General features: G+C 48.1%; 1 protein-coding gene across 1 annotated transcript in view; it reads left to right on the top strand.

Annotated features, from left to right (window-relative positions):
- The window catches only part of PPIL2 (peptidylprolyl isomerase like 2), a 65,102-nt gene extending 53,282 nt beyond the window's left edge, over window positions 1-11,820 (top strand). Inside the window, exons 17-20 of the mRNA XM_017815593.1 lie at window positions 7,903-7,975; window positions 8,114-8,176; window positions 8,645-8,784; window positions 10,462-11,820. Of these exons, the coding sequence (XP_017671082.1) occupies window positions 7,903-7,975; window positions 8,114-8,176; window positions 8,645-8,784; window positions 10,462-10,555 (370 nt within the window). The 3' untranslated portion in view covers window positions 10,556-11,820. The remainder of the gene's footprint in view (window positions 1-7,902; window positions 7,976-8,113; window positions 8,177-8,644; window positions 8,785-10,461) is intronic.
- The last annotated feature ends 6,274 nt before the right edge of the window (window positions 11,821-18,094 follow it).

Raw genomic sequence — 18,094 nt, 5'->3', positions numbered from 1 at the left:
TCTGGGGAGCAGCTGAGCTCCCTGTGTGCAGGGAGGGTGCTCCCAAAAGCCTTTGCACCGGCTGATACCTCAAGTACCTTATGAGCGAAATAGCTCAGGTGATGTTTCACACTGTACGTTGCCCTTTGGAGAGGAATTACTTCAATCCAAGTAAATCTGGTTAAATGTCTATAGCAGAGATTTTTGCAGTTTTAACAAAGACTGTCTTAATTTGTGAATTGTCTTTGTTACTGCAGAAATCTGAACTTAGGTGCCAGAATAAAGAAGTGATGCTGCTTTCTCAGCACTGCAAATATTTTTAGCTGAAATATAATGGAAAAACTTTATAAAAAAATGTTGGTTTGGAATCACGTTTGGCTCCCTGCATGAAAACTGGGTGACATCTTCCTATGAACACAGAACAGGTGAATTTTACTCTGGTCTCAATTGCACGTAAATAAAAATTAATTCAAAGAATGTAAAAAATTAAGATACTGGGATATATGTATTCCAATCACTCTATATTAATCTACAAATTGAATTCTTGAATAATCAAATTTACCTAAAAATGTAATATAAAAGGTTGATGTGTGTAGCTCTTAAGATCTATATTCTGTCATCAAAATCCTTCAGCTGTTTTTACCTGCATTGTTTTGAAAAGACATAGAAGAACATGCCAGAGATTGTACCTGTAGTGAAACTTCATCTTCAGTTTGCTATTTTAGATCCTGAGTGATTCTGGGATTTGGTGACTGTGTCTGATCTTAGACTGTATAGCACAATAATAATGTCTGGGAAGCATATCTAGGAATAATATCTAGGTTTAAGAACAGAATGAACCCATGAAATCAGGATTCTTTGTTTCCATCAATGTTAAATTGGATTGTCTTGATTGGATGCTTACTGGCCTGTTGTGACTTTCATATAGATCTGAGGATTACTTATTTCAGTTAATATAAAAACCTAAATACTCTGATCTGACCTGTACCCTCAGCTATTCCTGTGTGGCTCTGGTTCCTGTTAATGTCACATAAGTATCTTGGAGAGCACAATTTGATCTGTTTGTAATTTGTATAGAACTTTTCAGCAGGTTTTCCATACTTCAGAGAACAAAAAAGAATGAAAGAGCAACCATTCCCCACTCCTTTCTTTGTGTTTTTTTGGTCCTGTGTGGGATGGAACACTGATGGTTTCTTCTCTGGAGCTGTATCTTATTCATGTCCCCACTGGTTTGAAACACAATTTTTGCATGGGGTCAGATATTAGTGTTGGAGGTTTGGCTGTTGTTTGGAAAACACCCAGGTGTGGGCAGTGGGGCTGTGAGAGGGGACGTGTCTGGCTTGGGGCAGGGGGATTTTCGAGTCTCAGGAGAAGGGGGCAGCTGGAGGACAGGGCAGGCATCGTGTCATGACTGTGCTGCTCACCATGGCAGTGATGAGGATGGGTGTACTGAAAAGAAAGGAGATAATCTGGCGTGGATGGGGAGCAAAAACAAAGGCAGAGTGTAAGAAGAATGCCTTCCCTTGGAGGCTGCATGGATTTCCTGCTCCAGCAGAGCTGCCTAGATTAAATTAGTAATTACCATTTCTAGTAATTACTATTTCTCCTGACTTAGAGAATGATGTAAAATTAACATGAAAACTAACTGGTGGTGTTTCTGGGCTTCTAGCTTGCTGGTAAGAGGTTTAATTTAGAAATTCAAATCATGTAAACCAACCAACATGCATTTGCTCTGCACAGAGTGGATGAGAAGCATTTGCAGGGGCTGAACTGCTGCATGGGGAAGGTCCTGCCTGCTGCTGCCCTGGGCTCTGGTGGGGGCTCCTTCTTACCCTTGCCTTGCTACAACTGGGAGTTCAGCTGTGCTGTGATCTGCATGAGCTACAGGAACATTACAGCCAAAACAGCAGAGAGGCTCAGATTCCTGTCTGCTATGCTTCATGCAATTTAGATGCAAGCACATCCCATCCATGTTGTTAGTATGTTTTCTGTTTTTCCAATGTCCTGCAGCTTCTGTGGATCAGAGACCTGCTACATTTACCCTTTATAAGCAGACAGAAACAATCTCTGTCCCTGAGAGCTGTGTAAGTAGAAAAGAGACTGCATATAGATACAGGGAAGTTGTGACAATGACCCATTTCAGTCTACCTTCCACCAACAGTTTACACTTTTTTCAGAAAAAGAAACCCTCAGGAAAAGGTTAAATTTCTTTGTGGATGTTTTTTGGGAGCCTGTTCCAAAGCTGAAGAGACACATTAAAAAGTGCATGTTTCAAATAATAGTGGAAGGTGTTCAACAGGAGGAGAAAAATGCTTTTGGAATTTTGGGTGAGATTTAGGACAAGCAGAGCACGGTGGACTTGAAAATGAGGACAAGTTGGAGGCATCAGTCAGTAGCTGACATTCACTCAGCTTAGTCTTCTCTTTTCTTCCCTTCTCCCCTTGCCAGATGCTTTTGTGGAAGAGAGTTCTTCCCTTGGATCAGTATCACTCTGTATTAAGTATTCCTTAACCTCTTTAATGCTTTGTACTGCCATTCTGTAGAAAGGGGCAGTGAAAGTAACTCTTGTCCTCCTAAGTAATTATCTCCATAAAACAACTGCCAGGCGTTATTCAGTTAGCCAGGTAGGGTTAAATAACAGTGTCTGGTTCCACTTGCAACATTCCCTGTATGGTTTGAATCAGTGAATCCCAATGGCTTCTAAGCTGGAAAACTCATGTTCTTCTTGCTCTTCTGCTTTAGTACAACTGAAGAGGGGAGAAATCGTGTGACAGCAGAAGAGCTGATTCTGTGTAGGAGCCTGACCTAATTTTGCCCTGCAGAGTCTGCTCCCCAGACCCTGGGATAGGAGGGAAGAGCAAGGTGGGAAGAGAAGCCAGGCCTCCTTTGGAAGCTGTGGCTGTGGTCTCCTGCAGCACACCAGGACTGGGCTGTTGGAGCTGCATGAGGGCTGCTGTCATGTCCAAAACAGTTGTATTGTCTCTGGAGAGGGACCTGTGCCAAAGCAGGGAAGTCCTTGTGTGCCAGGTTCTTCTGTTGAGTCTAGTTTCAAAAAGATTTTTCCAAGTTGTTTGATTTTTTCAGCACCCTTTATTGCCATGTCTCACCTGCTAGATTAAGCCCTTATGAGAGATGGAGATATTTTGGCTGCGTTCTTGTTGCACATTGGAATTGCACCCTCCACTGCAGATTGAGTGTGTGCATAGAAGACATTTTGTCCTGGTTGTACGTGTTTGTGCATGTATGTACTGTTCTCTGTGTGTGTATATAAATATATGTTCTCCTTTTTATAAAAATAACCCTAAGGGCAGAATGTGTTTACACATACAGCAATGTTTCTTTCTGGTTTCTGTTTCTAGTTCAAAGCATTTTTTTAAATAGTCCAGACATTGTTGTTTTATCATCCTCTGACCAGGAAACTATCGTCCTGGACTGCTGCCATCCCCAGCACTGCATAAGGCTTGATTCCTATAATTCTTTTCTAAACAAAAGTATGAGAAATAGGTCCCCATGAGGGAGATGCACTCCTCTCTGGGGGCAGCATTGGCTGGTGTCCAGTGAGACCTTCCCTGGCACATTGCACATGGACAGAGCTTGCTCCAGATATTCCACCTACACATCGTGCAAAGACATTGGTGGTGGTTATGAAGCAAGGTTACCAGGTTACATAAAGGAGCCCTGACAGGAAGGAAGATTTTAATAACATATCTAAATGTGAAATGCAAAGATATCCAGTGCTAACTTACCCAGTTTTCAAGAAAACAGAATTGCACGGTTAAGGGCAGATTTTTGTTTTCATTCCTATGCTAACAGAAAAAAACCCTAAATGTGCCTACCTTGTCATTCATGCTTAGATGTAATGCAACATTTATCAAGCTCCTCTAAAAATACAAGCTGTCTCAGGGATGCTGAGCTAAATATATAGTTGAGATCATCCTTTCTCTGTTCAGTGTCTCCTGGAAGCACACAGCAAACTCTCGGTGTCACTGGTTGTTCTAATGTAAATGGTGTCTTGAAGGTGTTACCCTTTCCCCTGTAGCATGTCATCTGAACATCTGTTTAAACCTCATTTAGTCAATGTAGGACAAACCATGTGTGGCACCTTATAAAAGGAATAGAGCCAGAAGCAGGGGAAAACAGTAAATTTGTTTCTGCCTTCTCCCTTCCCTGCTGGCTCCCAGCTTGGCAGAAATGACACTGCACGAGACAGGTCAGCACAGGGAACTGTCACTCTCTGTGTCACACCTTTAGCACTTGAAAAGACTGTAAAAGGATATTAGCTGGACTTCTGGAGTCTGCATTTTCTTTTATTGAAAATGATGTATAGAGTTCTTTGAATATTAGAATAATATTAAGTAATGATTCTCTCTTTAGTGGTTTGGGTTTGGGGTTTTTTTAACGTTTTTATGTACTGATCTAATGTTTTTTTCTACATATAACTTGTATGGGCTTTTTTCTTGGCAAGATGTCCATGAGCTTTTCTTCTTACACTCAAAGTATGTGTTGTGGGACAGGCAAAGAATCCCCAAAACTTCTCTGGTGTGTTTGTTTCCTCATTCTGTGAGGAGCAGTTGCTGTAAGGGATGCCAGTGCAAGGGCTTTGACACATTACATCTCATCAAACTGATTTTAGTGCTGCAATGTAACATCATGAGATTTGACAATAACAACATGTAACATTTCAAGAGCTTGCATGTACATTGTCTCTCTGCTTAGATCAGAGGAAAGCTTGGAAAAGCCTTTACAGTTTGAGACCTTAAGTTGAAATACTCAATTTTTTTGCATCCACCAACTGCCTTGGTTAGTGTGTAGTTCAGTTTTACAGGATGGGTCATGTTTGCTGTCAGATCTTGTCTTTTTTGGATATTAATTTTTAGTGATGAAACACCAGCTTGATCCTGACAAAGCTCCCAAGTGCTCCCTGAACAAAAGTGACCAGTAGATTATTTCCAGTGCCTCTGGTCAGAGCTCTCTCCTCAGCTGGTGGTTTGTATTCAAATCAGGTTTTATTTTTTATTGGTATTATGGCAGTGTCTAAAGACATTAACCTATATTGAAAGCTGATTGTGCTGACACTGTAATACACATAGAGATACGATCTGTGCAAAATGTTGGAGAATGCGGGGGTGTAAAAAACTAAAAGCAATTTTCCATTTGTGAGACAAGAAGTGAAGAAGGAAAGAGAATGACATGCTCTGCAGGCATAACAACTTTGTCTTATTCCCCCTTAGCCCTTTACAGTCACATCAAAATAGACTGTTTAGGTCATTTACTGATGACCTGTGAATGCCATGTCTATCACAGCCTTTTAAAACATACAAGTGACAAAATATTCCCAATAAATTTTAATTAGCATAGAGACTGAAGATCTGGGAGCATCACCAAAATGCATTAGACCTACTGTTGTGGGAGGTCTAGCTATGGGCTAAGGGATTACTCAGTTGAGATTGCCAGTGCATAGCTGATGTGGCCATTTCAAATTATCAGAACCTAATTAAATGAAAACATATGGGCAGATAATGAGTAGAGCTGTTGGCTAGAAAATCCTCCAATATTAAATCAGAAGTTTCCTTTGGGGTAGTTAAAATACAGCGAATATGTCTTAGGCTGGGTGTTAATCACCAGTATTATAAGTTAATCTGATACGGGCCTGGAGGGAGATTTTAAAATTGAGTTTTTGTTATGAACTTTCCAAAGTTCATGCAGGGTCTTCAAGCCCTGTGTGGCCTCCCCCAGTGTTCTCCCTCCAGTGACAGAAGATTGAGGCTGTTCTAGCCTGCATACGTGGTTTTCAGTTGCTCTCAGAAGCCACAGCCTGAGTGCAGCACATCAGCAGCCCCTGGGGAGTGAGGCTGGAGCAGCACTGAACGTGAGCAAGGACAGCTGTGCTGGGGAGGGTGCTGAGGAACCCTCTCTGACCTGCCTGGGCTCATCCTCTGTGATGGGCTCTGTCTTTTTGGGTGTGTTTAGTGCCCGTCCCAGCCTATGGGGTGGCAGTGGGGGCAGTGGGGAGTGGTGTAAAGGTGTATTTCTCCAGGGATCAGGTGAGACTGTGGCGGGTGAGAGCTGGGGGCCTCTCCTGGTGCTGGCTGGGCAGATGCCATGCCAGGATGGGCAGGGCTGTGAAACACCTGTGGGAGTGAGATAGCCTGGTACGACTGTACAAAGATGACTGTGAATACAATGTGTGTTTTGGTTGAGGCAGTGCTTATTTCTTTGATATGAAAGCAGAGTTAGGCGATAAAACACTACACATTCCACCAGTTTGATTTCTTTTTCCCCACCGGTTACATTTAATTTGATTTTCCTTCATTTCATCTGCCCAGCCCTTGACAGCCTGCCTGTGCTGGTGCTGGAGTACCAGTAATCCCAGTAAACCCAGCAATCAGGCCTTAAAAGAGCTGCCCCCTGTGAAGGCTGGAGGATTGCCCTGTCCACAGGCCCTCGGTGGCTGGTTCCTGTCCTCACTGCTGAGCCCCCCTGTCCTCACTGCTGAGCCCCCCTGTCCTCATTGCTGAGCCCCCCTGTCCTCATTGCTGAGCTCCCGGCCCCAAACTCCTCTGCCTGCAGGAGCAATGCTTTTGGGAATTACAGCTGCTTCTCATTGTCCCACGGCTGTCAATAGGAACTGTAGTTTTGTTTCCTGGCCATGTGGCTTGGCTCTCTTAAAACAGATGTTGTCCAGCAACAGCCTGCTTTGCTAATGGATCTGGATCACTTGGCATCAACAGCCTGTCTTCCTCTTTATTTACTGCTCTTCTAAGAATAGCTGTTTTCAAATAGAATTGGGGATGATGTGAATAAAAGTGCTAAATACCCTGGGACCAAGATCTGATGCCAGCAGGACCCCTCTGGAAATGTACTGACTCAGTGGTTCCTGTTTAAAATTAGATTTTGACACCTGTCAGCCAATTTTTTATTTAATGTGTGCTGTGTTCACCTCATATCGTTCTGGTTCCTCAATCAAAATATCAGCCGCCCTCCAGAAGTCTGTTCCATGGACACTGTTATCCCTGTTAACCACATCTGTTGTCTCAGTGACAGAAGGTTGTTTGACAGACTCTGTTTTCCACAAAGCCTTGTTGATTGCCGTTACTTATTTCCTTTCTTTCTTAATCATGTCTTGTCTCTACTATTCCATTATTTTGCTGGTATGGATGACAGGATTATAATTATCTGGTTTACCCCATTTATCCCTTCTAAATATGCTTTTCTGGAAGTTTCCCATTGTTCCACACTTTTTTTTTTTTTTGAAAATGAAGGTGCAACACTTCAGAAAGGCTTCAGCCTTAAACATTTTCAAGCAAGTATTTGGATATGTTGACTTGAAAAGTGAGAGGCCAGGGATCTGACATCCTCCAAAGTAAAAACTGCAGTGAAAAGTGTCCCAGCATTACCCTGTGGCTGTGATCTGATGCTCTGCTGCTTTCCCAGAGCCCTCATGAGCTCACGGTCATGACGTTCTCCTGGAGCAATCCTGTGCTTTCTGTATTATTGCTGTTAGTGCAGACAGCTCTGTCACTGCTCTCCTGTAGTGCTGTAGTTACCATTCCCTTTCTTCCTGATAACATCTTCAGTCTGATGTACAATTTAAAAACAAAGAGACTTGTTCCTCATCTGGCTGGTTTGTGTGGCTCCAGGGTTTTTGGACAAATGGCTCTGCTTTGCCTCTGAGTGTTTGACTTTTCCATGTTCTGCTTAGTTTTAAATTCAGATCCCATATCTGAGAAAAAATTTTGACCTTCCATGCTGAATGACATTTTCTTAGATCTTCCAAATACAGTTGCTGATTTTCCATCACCCAAGCATGGTGTTTTAAAAATCTGCTAGAGAATGGTCATAAATTAGATATATTAAATGTAAGGGTGCAGGAATATTTTGAGTATGTTGTGACAGATGGATATCATGTCTTTCCTCTTTTAGGGTGGTTGGTGGCTTTGAGACTCTGACTGCTATGGAGAATGTGGAAAGTGACCCAAAAACAGACCGTCCCAAGGTACGTGTGAAGCACCAGGGGCTGTGGCCTCGCATGGCAGTGCTGCTCACCCTGCTGACACTTCTCAAAACTGAATTCGGGGGAGATGGCACAACTTAATCAGCAGATGGAATTATTGTTCTTCTCTTCTGCTCCCAGGAGGAAATACGAATTCAGACGACGACGGTGTTTGTTGATCCCTATGAAGAGGCTGATGCGCAGGTGAGGATGGTTGGTTGGTTGACTGTTTTATTTGAAAGGCCAAAGCTCTTCTGTGGAGAATTTTGTAACTTAATGCCTTTTGTTTGAACATGGGCAGCCCCTGCCCATATGGTTGCCAGCTAAGGTTAAGCAGCTGCCATTCAGCAGTGCCTGGTGTGCCAGGATCATCGTCACTCTTTCGGTGCAGAGTTACTCTTGCAGCTGAGTCTGGCACGGTGCCCAGGCCATCAGCTTCCCATGCTTCCTTTTAAATGCCCACTCTAGCTCTGGGTAGCTTCAGGTAAGAAGGAAGGACTCTTCCTGTAGGTAGCCTGTTTGCAGTGGCCATTGAGAGGTGTCTCCTGAAGCCTGCCCTGTAATCACCGCAGTGCCGATTGCTGGGTTAGAGTGCTTAAAGCTTCAAAGAACTGTAGACCTTTTCTCCTTATTCTGTCTCCTGCAACAGATTGCATCCTTTGCTTCCCACAGGTCACTGCTGAAAGAGAGAAGTTCCAGCAGGAAGAAGAAGCAGCCAAAACAAAAGCTGAGGTGGTCCCACCACAGAAGGAGGTCCAGGCTCCTAAAACTTACCGGCAGGGGATTGGAAAATACATCAACATGGCTGCAGCGTGAGTTCCCTGCCCATCTGATCTTGGCTGAGTGTTTTAGGTTCCTTTCCTGCTGGATGCTGACTATGTTCAGTGCCATTGCTCAGATGTTTGGTTTGTGCCAGCAAAGACATCTTCATGTAGTCCTAACAGTCAAGAGTTTCCTCTCCTGTTGTTTTTCAAGATTACAAGTTAACTGAGCATTTCTTTTAGCACTTGAACGTGACTAAGTTGGTCTTTAGCAAGTTGGTCTTTAACAGCATGTACTGACTTCAGAACTGTAGATATATTTCCAGAACTCAGAAGTCCTTGAGGAACTGTATGGTGTCACTTCCCACACTATCTGTTATCCTCTTCCTTTTCTGAAGGCCATGGTCCCACAGATGTTTTTCATTTAGCAACTTCTCCCCTGCACAAAGTAGTTTCCCTAAGCCCCCATCAGTCTGCTGATCTGGTTCCCCGTTCAGCCACACAAACAGCTGAACTGGCTGGAAAGGGGAGCAGGTTCCCAGGCCTGCTGTGGGAGCACAGGGTGTCTGGTGAGTAGCTCCTGGTACCCGGCTGGTTGGACAGGCTTATCCTAAAGCACCCTCTCCCAGACACCCTTTGTACTCCTGTCAGGATTGGCAGCACTGTTTTCTTTCCTAAGGACACTACAGAATCCTGGCTGAGCAGCAGCTTAGCATGTGTTTGGGAAAAATTAAAATAAATGCCTTCCACTTGATTTTTAGCAGACTTCTCTAAAAGCATTTGTGAAAGTGTTGTTGTCTGTCTGCATAAAGGCCTATATTTATGCATACACAGATCTGGGCAGCTATTTAATCAGCTTGTGTGTGCCTCTGTGACTTACAGGCATTTGCATAACTGTGAGAACAGAAATATTTTAGCCCAGGTGGGTCAGTTTGGTGTGTCAGTAAAATGTTTCAGTTACGAAATACTGCTTGTCCCTTAAAATATGTTCAGCTTAAAACTGCTGCCATGTTGCACTGTATTTACAGAGGAAACACTGGCCGAGCTTGTGGCTCTGTGGAAAGAACCAAGCAGTATAGAAAAGACCTTCAGTCCTTGCAGCCTGCCTTGACACTGGGAGTTTGTCCACACAGCCCTTTGGCAGGTTCAGGGTTCTCTGTTCTCCCTGTCATCTACTGATACCTGACAATAAAACCAGAGCCCGTGAGCTGGCTGCATAATGCTTCCCTGGGGTTGCAAACTCTGCTCAAACAGCAGCAGCAGCTGCAACAGGCTGGGCTTGAGAAACAGGAAAGGATCTGAGAAGCTCGCCCAGCTGCTTTATACCTAATTCCTCATGAATCCATTCGCTGCCACAAGTGCAGGTGAGAAGGTGTAGAAGGAACTCATGGCTCATGTTTTTCATCATGACCGTGATAAAAAAGTACAGCTGGTAAATCTTCAGCTCCGGCCTAGAGAACTTAATGTGCTTTGAACACATTCCTGGAAGTGTTCAAAGCCTGACCCAAACCATGCCCACAGACTCACACACTCTTTCTAGCCTTGCCAGGGGCCCCCATGTCCAACCCCCTGCAGTCCCCGTGCTGGCACAGAGCTTGCACTGCTCTCTGCTCGACCAGGGATGGGCTAGTTCTGGTACAGCTGTTGTTGGGGAGAACAGGCATCCAGCTGCCCTGGTCCTGCTGAAGAGTAAATAGTCCCTGAGAGTTGTTTTCGTTTTGGCTCCAGGAAGCGCAGCGCAGAGGAGGACGGGCCCTCGACCAGCACAGCTGCGAAGAAAGAGAAAAAGAGCTCAGGCTTTGGGGACTTCAGCTCCTGGTAGCAGCACGGGGAGCCCAGCACTGGGGCAGCACAGCAACAACAGAAAAGGCGCCTCCCACGTGTCCCCAGAGAGCCTGAAAGACAGTCTGTCCTGGGGAGGGAAGGCACTGGCCTGCCCTTCCCCTGGGAAAGAGAACTGCTGCTTTGTTGAGGCCGGTTAATGTGGCTTTGTTTTCTAGAGAGCTCGTCCCCCCACGCTGCATCTTCCTCGAAGGCCGTTGTGTTGTTGTTTTGCAAAGCAGGGGCAGGCAGCCCAGCTCCCCAGGGCTCAGCTGGAGCCTTTCTCTGCATGGCTGGCAGCGGCCCAGGCAGAGCCCAGCCCCACAGGACGCTGCAGGGAGCAGGACGGGGGTGAAAGAGCTCCTTTCACAGGTAATGATCCCCAGACCGGCCCCGTGTGCCAAGCGAAGGAATGAGTGAATGTGCTGGGAAGTGCCTGTGCTGCTGCAGGGCTCTGTGCAGGGGCCCCAGCCTGTCCTGCCCTTCCCTTCCAGCTGCCTCTTGCTGCTTCTCAACAAGGACCAATTTTGTCTCTTGCTCTTTGTGGGCCTGCTGGGATGGTGCCGTTGGTCTCCAAAGGGCCTCACTCGCTCCACAACGAGCCCTCTCTGAACCTGTTAAAGTGTCAACAGCCTGGGGGAAGCTGCAAATGTAGATGGGGATCCTGGGGTAGCTGCACCATTTGTTGCTCCCAGTGGCTGCCCTTCCCTGAGCCACTGGACAGCCTGAGGGGCCAGGATGCACCAGCTGACACCTGCCCTCAGGTCCCAGAAACTGCAGCCTGGAGCAACTGAGCAGGAACAGAAAGAACCGTCCCTAAGGCTGCTCCTTGCAGGGGAACACAGCCCGTGTCTGCCCTGACATCAGGCTTCCCATCACTAGGAAAAACCATATAATAGAGCTGGCAGGCATCTCGGATATTTCCGTTGCATGCCCACAAATTATTCGGGATCTTAATAAAGCCTTATGGAGTAAAGGGATATCAGCCTGTGAAGTTTTAGTCCCAAAACATCTGTGTGTTACCTTCGCTTAGACGTTGCAGGCTCTGTCCCGAATGTTACTTTGGAGTTCATCTTAGGTGTTTTCAGGTGAGAGAAATGCCCTTCCTACCTCCTGTGTGGCTGAGGAGAAAGTTTTGTAATCCCCTTTGGAACAATACATTTGTATCGGTGGTTTCATGTTTTAAGAGAAGACTCCACTTATATGAAATTGCTGTAAAAACTTTTGGTAAAATATTTTGCATTAAATGCTTTTATTTTCTTTTGAGTGCTTGCCTTCAACTGTTCAACTATCATTTCCAAGATCATGGCATTGCAAAGTTGATTGTTGTACAAGGAAATGATTCATTCGTGCTTTTTAAGATACTCGTAAGGAACTGGGATCTCTGCGGATATGATTACATCTTTGTTAAATCATAGGAAGTTCAAACTAGTTTGAAAGAATAATAGGGGGGGTTTGTTTTGCAACATTTTTGAGCGACTAAGTTTGAAATAACATGTTTGATTACTGGAACAGGGGGTATGATGGTACTTTCCTAAAGCTGAGTTTATTCTGTCCTATTGGAACCTCTTGTTTCTACTGGGCTGGCCTTTTCATGATAAATTGTTATTGATTCCTTCTACCTAACTTGTACTTCAGCACATTTTTGAGTCATCAAGTTCACAGTATTGCTAGAGCTGGAATAGTTTCTTGAATCCATAAGGGTAAAATGCTTTTTTTGTACTAGATTAAAATGAAGATTATTATGAAGGAAAGGAGCTTTTGATTACAAGGAAGGCAGCAGAGGTGTGGCAAGGATTCCCATTTCAGCAAGTCCTTGCTGCAGATTGATCCAAGGTGGCAGATGCCCATACCAGGAGCAGAAGTTCAGCAAAGCAGTGAAGGGCTCAAGTGCACCAAGTCATGGCCAAGCCCTCGGAAGGGAGAGGAAGGCTGAGCGTGCTGGAGCAGGCGGGTGCCGGAGGGGCCGTGCCACTGGCCCCACGCGCAGCCGGATGGGCACAGCCTCGGTGGGTGCAGAGGGCTCTTGCAGCCCCCCCAGGCACAGGTGACCCCAGCATGGGCCTTGTCAGTCCCCTTGGCTCTTGATGGAGTCACAGCATGGCCGTGGCCACCCTGCAGCCAGCGGGAGCAGCTGGCAGATAAGCCCCACACTCAGACGCTGGGTTGGAAGTATCGACTGTTTCTGGGATCCTCCTGCAGCCCCTCACCAGCAATGTTTGGAAGGAACAGGATGTCGGAAACCTGGCACAGGAAGCAGCTTTTAAAAGCAAGAGAGGGGATTTGCCAAACACCCCCCAGGTTCACACTGTTTGCTTTGGAGAAGGCAAACAAACTCAATCAGACAGGAAGGAGGGGGGCAGCGCCTGCCCCGGCCGGCAGCACTTACACCACACGGTGCAGGCAGGGAGTTCTCACTTCCTCTCTTTCTTTGGAAAGCATGTTTGTTATCACAGCCCTGGTGCAGGATTTAACCACCCTGTGCTGTGACTGTGGGGAAGGGGCCAGAGCCGAGGCTGTGCTCAGAGCTCAGGGAGCACAGCCCCCCTTGCTCTGGGGCATAGGTGGATCCATGGAAACGACATCCAACCCCTCAGCTCAGACCTGGGTATCCCATCTCTGCCACCCACAGGGACCAAGATCCCCGCTGCAGTGCAAGGCTGGGACCAGGCTGCAGAGCTGGGAGGGGCAGTGGGGTGCCATCACGCCCTCCTGCTCTGCCACACAGCCACCAGTGTCCACCTGCCCATCCCACACAGTGCTTTAGCTCACTGACCTGACACAAACAGCCAGCAGTGGGTTTGCTTCTTGGGCCTTAAACCCTGCAGCAGAGAACTGAAAAAAACCCAAAGGGAGCTCAATGGGTGGATAAGTGAAGGGAGGGGAGGGGGAGGGAAGGTGAGAGGGAAGAGCTCCCAGTTGTATCAGCCCATTCACTTCTCTGCTCCCACAGCCCCCACCTCCCACACGTCCTCTGGGGAGCCCAGGTGGGGTTTGGGAGATTCCAGCTGTGGCTGCTGGTGCCCAGCAAGCAGCACTTGTGGCCATGCTGCTCTGTGGCCAACCACAGTGTGTGTGTCCCATGCTGGTGGAGCTGATGGGCACAGCACGGCTGTTCACAGCCAAGAGCGTGCGTGGAAATGTGTGCAGGGATTTTTAAACAAAACACGTTGTGACCATGGGCCAGGGCACCCCATGGCCCCATGAGGGACATACCCACTGAAGAGACATACTGCTGTTTGGGACAAAGCTGGGGCCGTGGGGGGAGAATTGAGCCCAAGAGACACTGTGCAGTGAAGCCACGCTGACACTGTTCTGCTGCAAACCTGAACCCCACTGAACTCAGCCCTGGTGCACAGGCCTGGTGGGCTCTGCAGAGCGGGGGCTGCACACGGGGCCTCGCTGGGGCCGGCACTGACTCACCCTCCGCTGAGCTCAGTGACTTCATCTGCTGGAAATAGCAGCTGAGGAGGAATCATCTCTGTCACTGCCATACCCGTGCACACACACAGGCACTGGCTGCTGCCTGCACTGCTGCCTGCACCCAGCCCCAGCTCCAAGGCAGGAGGAGCCCCTCCAGTCAGCCCCATGCTGGAGCTGCTGCACACAGGACAGCACAGGACAGGATGGTGCCCGTGGCTGCACAGGCTGACAGCACTCAACCTCTGCCAGCCCTGTGAGGGTTGGAGCAGGAAGCTGCTGCAGGAGTTGGTGAACTCAAGGGGTCTCAAGGCCAGAGAGCTCACGGCTGTATCCATGCCCCTGCTCATACAGCACAGACAGTGCAATTTGCACTCAGCAAGTTGCACTTAGCTCCAGAAAAAGCACCTGGCTCCCTGCAATGGCTTCCACAAGAAAGGGCTCCCGCAGCTCCCCCGGGAGCGAAGCAAAGCCGTGGCAGCAGCTGGCAGTGGCTGTCTCAGATAACAGGGCCACTGCCCAGAGCTCTTGCTCTTATCACTGGTCAGAAGAGTCTTCCTGGGGTTTGTGCTGAGCCAGCACACAGCAACCCCCAGACAGCCCAACTATGGCTCTGCCACAAGGGTCAGGGGTGTTGGAGCTCCCATGGGGGCACTCTGTGAGTCTCCACCCTGAGCTTTGCCAAGGGAACAGTGCCGGGATGGGGCTTGTGGTGCTGGAGCCAGGGTGGAGGGCTGGTGTGGGCACAAGGCAGGTGTCCCACAGGGACATCCAAGTGCATCCATCTGCCTTGACAGCTCTGCCATGGGCCATGCAGGAGGGCACGTATGGGCATGGTGGGTGCCCATCCTTCTGTTGTCTGGGGCAGGAGCCAGAGTTTTGCGAAGTCTCAGGGCTGCTGCAATACCAGCACCAACTTTGCTTCCCCCAGTCACTGTTTAAAGGTCAGGAGGGCTGAGGCAAGCAAGCTCGGTGCTCACTGTCGCTTGTCCTTCGTGTGCCTATTTGTTCAGGTTTGCTTTTGTGAAAAGGAAAGAAAACCAACCCCCTCTCATAGACCCCTCTGTTCCCTCCACTGGGGCTCATCCCGTGTCCCTGGCCCAGGGAGTTGCATGTCTGGGGGTTTTCTTCTGTGCACAGCTCCAGGCTGGTTCTTTGGTACTTTCTAGAGCTGGGGGAGCGTGCAGAGGCATCAGCCTCATAACCCCACTGGCCCTGCGCTGGCTTCCCAGCCCCTCTGCTGTTTGTGATGCCATGGAGAGGCCAAATCTTCCCTTTTACACAGAAAAAAGGCTCATCAGCAATCACAGCAGGCTGGGTTTGACAGCTCATAACTTTATGGCTTTTAAAAAATAGCCACAACCTGTTTTAAACACTGGTCAAGGTCTCCTCTGCCCTTCCCCCTGGAAAGCTTTCCCAGCTCTCACTTTTCTGATATTAGATACTTTCTCTAATCTTTGGCCTTCATTTATTAATGGCTAATTATATCTATCTGCTTTAGTGCCAACATTGTCCTCTAGCTTGAATAGCTTTCTTGCCTCCCTAATGCTTGCTTCCTGGCACTATTTATAGGCAGCAATTGTATCCCCCCGCAGCCTCTGTTGTGCTTGGCTACACAGGCTCTGTGCCTTCAGCCTCCTCAAAGGGCCCCATTGCCCTCCTGCCTCCATCCCTGTCCCCTCCTCGACTGGATGGGGTCAGACAGGTGCCCAGCCTGTCCCTGGCTCTGGCAGAAACCACTTAGATGTCAGCACTGGCCGTGACACTTTGGGGCAGGAGCTGGGGCAGAGCCTTGTGCCTTCAGGGAGTCCTGTCAGTTATTTTTTTAGGCAGCCCCATGGGTTTATTTTTTTAGGCAAATGCAGGGATCACTCCAGGGTCCTGTTTGCCTTCCCTGTCCCTCCAATCCCATTTCTCTGGAGGGAGAGCAAGTGCCCAGCAGTGCCAGGGCCCACCAAGGCAGTGCAGGGAGTTGTGTGATTCCTGTCTGCACTTTCATCCTGGATGAAAGGGATGCTAGAAAACATTTGTTTTTATGATAAAAACAATTGACCCGGGAGGAATCTGCCTCACCAGGATGGCCTGCAGCAAATTGTGGAGACGAGGCACAACATGCAGCAAACACCAAGTGCTTCCAAGCCTCGGAGCAGCTGCAGAGCAAATCCTTCCCCACATGGAAGGAAACCCACACTGGGCTCCCACGGCTGCTCCCGAGCCCAGACAACACAGCCAGTGATGGTTTTAGTGGATTTTGTTGGGAAAGGAAAGACCTGCAGAGGACATTGTTTATTTTTTTTTTAATGAATGCCCGGATTTTTTTATTGCAGACATCTTCACCATAGATCTCAACTGAGCTTTTAATAGATGGGTTCCTCGCCAGCGGCAATCGCAAATTGATTGCAGCAGAAATGGCAAGTGAAGACAAATATAGTGCAGGGCTGCCTGCAGGGAGAGCGCGCGGAGGAAACTTCGGATGCTATTTTTGGTGTTTTGTCTCCACTGCTTACAGTATTTCTAATCTTTGTTTCTCCTTAAAAACATGTTTGGGGGTGGGATGTTTTTGAGTTTTTTTCCTTGTGTTAAAAAAAGTTCCGTTCTCTGGAGAAAAAGTTGGGTGGCCATGTCCATGCCCAGCTCTGCAGAGCTGGTGGGTGCCATGGCCCTGGTTGGTGTGGCAGGAGGGTGAAGGTACACTGGTGATGCTGCCTCCATCCCCTCCGCTGTGACCAGAACCAGGCCCATCTGTCCCAGGCGCTGCACAGAGATGGGGAGGGGAGTGCCAGGGGTCACTCAGGGTACTTGGCAGAGCAGAAAAACACTTCAAGTTATTGCTGGGCTTGGGGAGCCAGAGCTGGGTGACACTGGAGTGATGTTAAGGGCTTTATGGCCCTGATGTCCTAAACTTCTCAGCCCCAGGGGATGATCGGGATGGTGCAGACTGAGGCAGGTTCACAGGACGACAAGCCTCTGGTGCAGAGGTGTCTCTCTGATGCTCGTGGGTGTGAGAGACAAGGCTGTGGTCAGAAACAAAGGAGCAGAAATGCTAATAAAAAAATCTGTGTTTAAGTACAGAATAGTGAAATAAAAGCGGATCATGGCAGGGCTGGCCATGACTGCAGGAGCCTTAGGGGCCTTGGTCCTGCACAGCCAGTGTCTGCCTGGTAGTCTGGGATGTTTGCAGCAGCAGTTCAGGGGAGACTATCACCTCGCTGAGGACCTGACAGCATTTCAGACCATGGGATAGGGTTTGTGTTGTCTATGTTAGGAGGCTTCCTGGTATGAGAAGCCCCAGATGTTCTTCTGCCTCCCTGTTTGTGCAGACCATCTTCTGCCTTGATTCGATCAAGCTGCAATCTGGCATTCACTAAAAAATCCCTCTATTTCCCATGTTTGTGCTTAAATAACATAAAAAGCCCCTCTCCACCAGCATGCTGGATGGTGCTGGCATTGAAATAAAGACAACAAAAATGGGGAAAAGAAATTGTTCATCAGTGGCTCAGTGAGCCAGTTAGCAGAGGGCACCTGTGGCCTTTCATTCCCGGCCAGGCTGATATTGCATGTCCAGCACAGCACAATGCTTACACCCAGCAGCTCAGCATCACCCACCTGAGCTGGGGTGAGCTGGGGCTGGTGAGAACCCCAGGAAAGAAAAAAACCAAATTTTAAAAAATTTGAAAACCCCCCTTTTTAAGGTTTTTAAGGCACACACTAACATCCACATCTGACAACTCTGCACCAGCCACCCACCCCACAGCCCCGCTGCAGGAGGGATCAGGATCTCAATGCCCTGCAGAGCTGCCTGTCTTGCCCTGCCAGGCATCTCTGGAAGAAGGGGCTCAGTGTCACACTGGGCACATGCCCTCTGCCACCTGAGAAGGTTTCCAGCTGGCCTTGCTGGTGCTGGTATGTGCAGATGTACCAGGGAGGAGCAGCAGCCCTTGGGCGCAGTCCAAGGGAAATGTCTGTGGTGCCACAGGCGCCTGCCCGTCTCCGGCGCTGGCACCGGCTCTGCACCGCTGTGAGGCTGCCGACGACCCCATCACTGACCAGCCAAACTCCCTTTTTGGGGCAGCACACTCCAGCTCAGCCACCACCCCCTCCAGGAGGTTATTTCGCAAGA

The sequence above is a fragment of the Lepidothrix coronata genome, unplaced genomic scaffold, assembly GCF_001604755.1.
Source record: "Lepidothrix coronata isolate B3197 unplaced genomic scaffold, Lepidothrix_coronata-1.0 Scaffold51, whole genome shotgun sequence".
NCBI classification, from domain to species: domain Eukaryota; kingdom Metazoa; phylum Chordata; class Aves; order Passeriformes; family Pipridae; genus Lepidothrix; species Lepidothrix coronata.
This window is presented reverse-complemented; position numbering and strand designations above follow the sequence as displayed.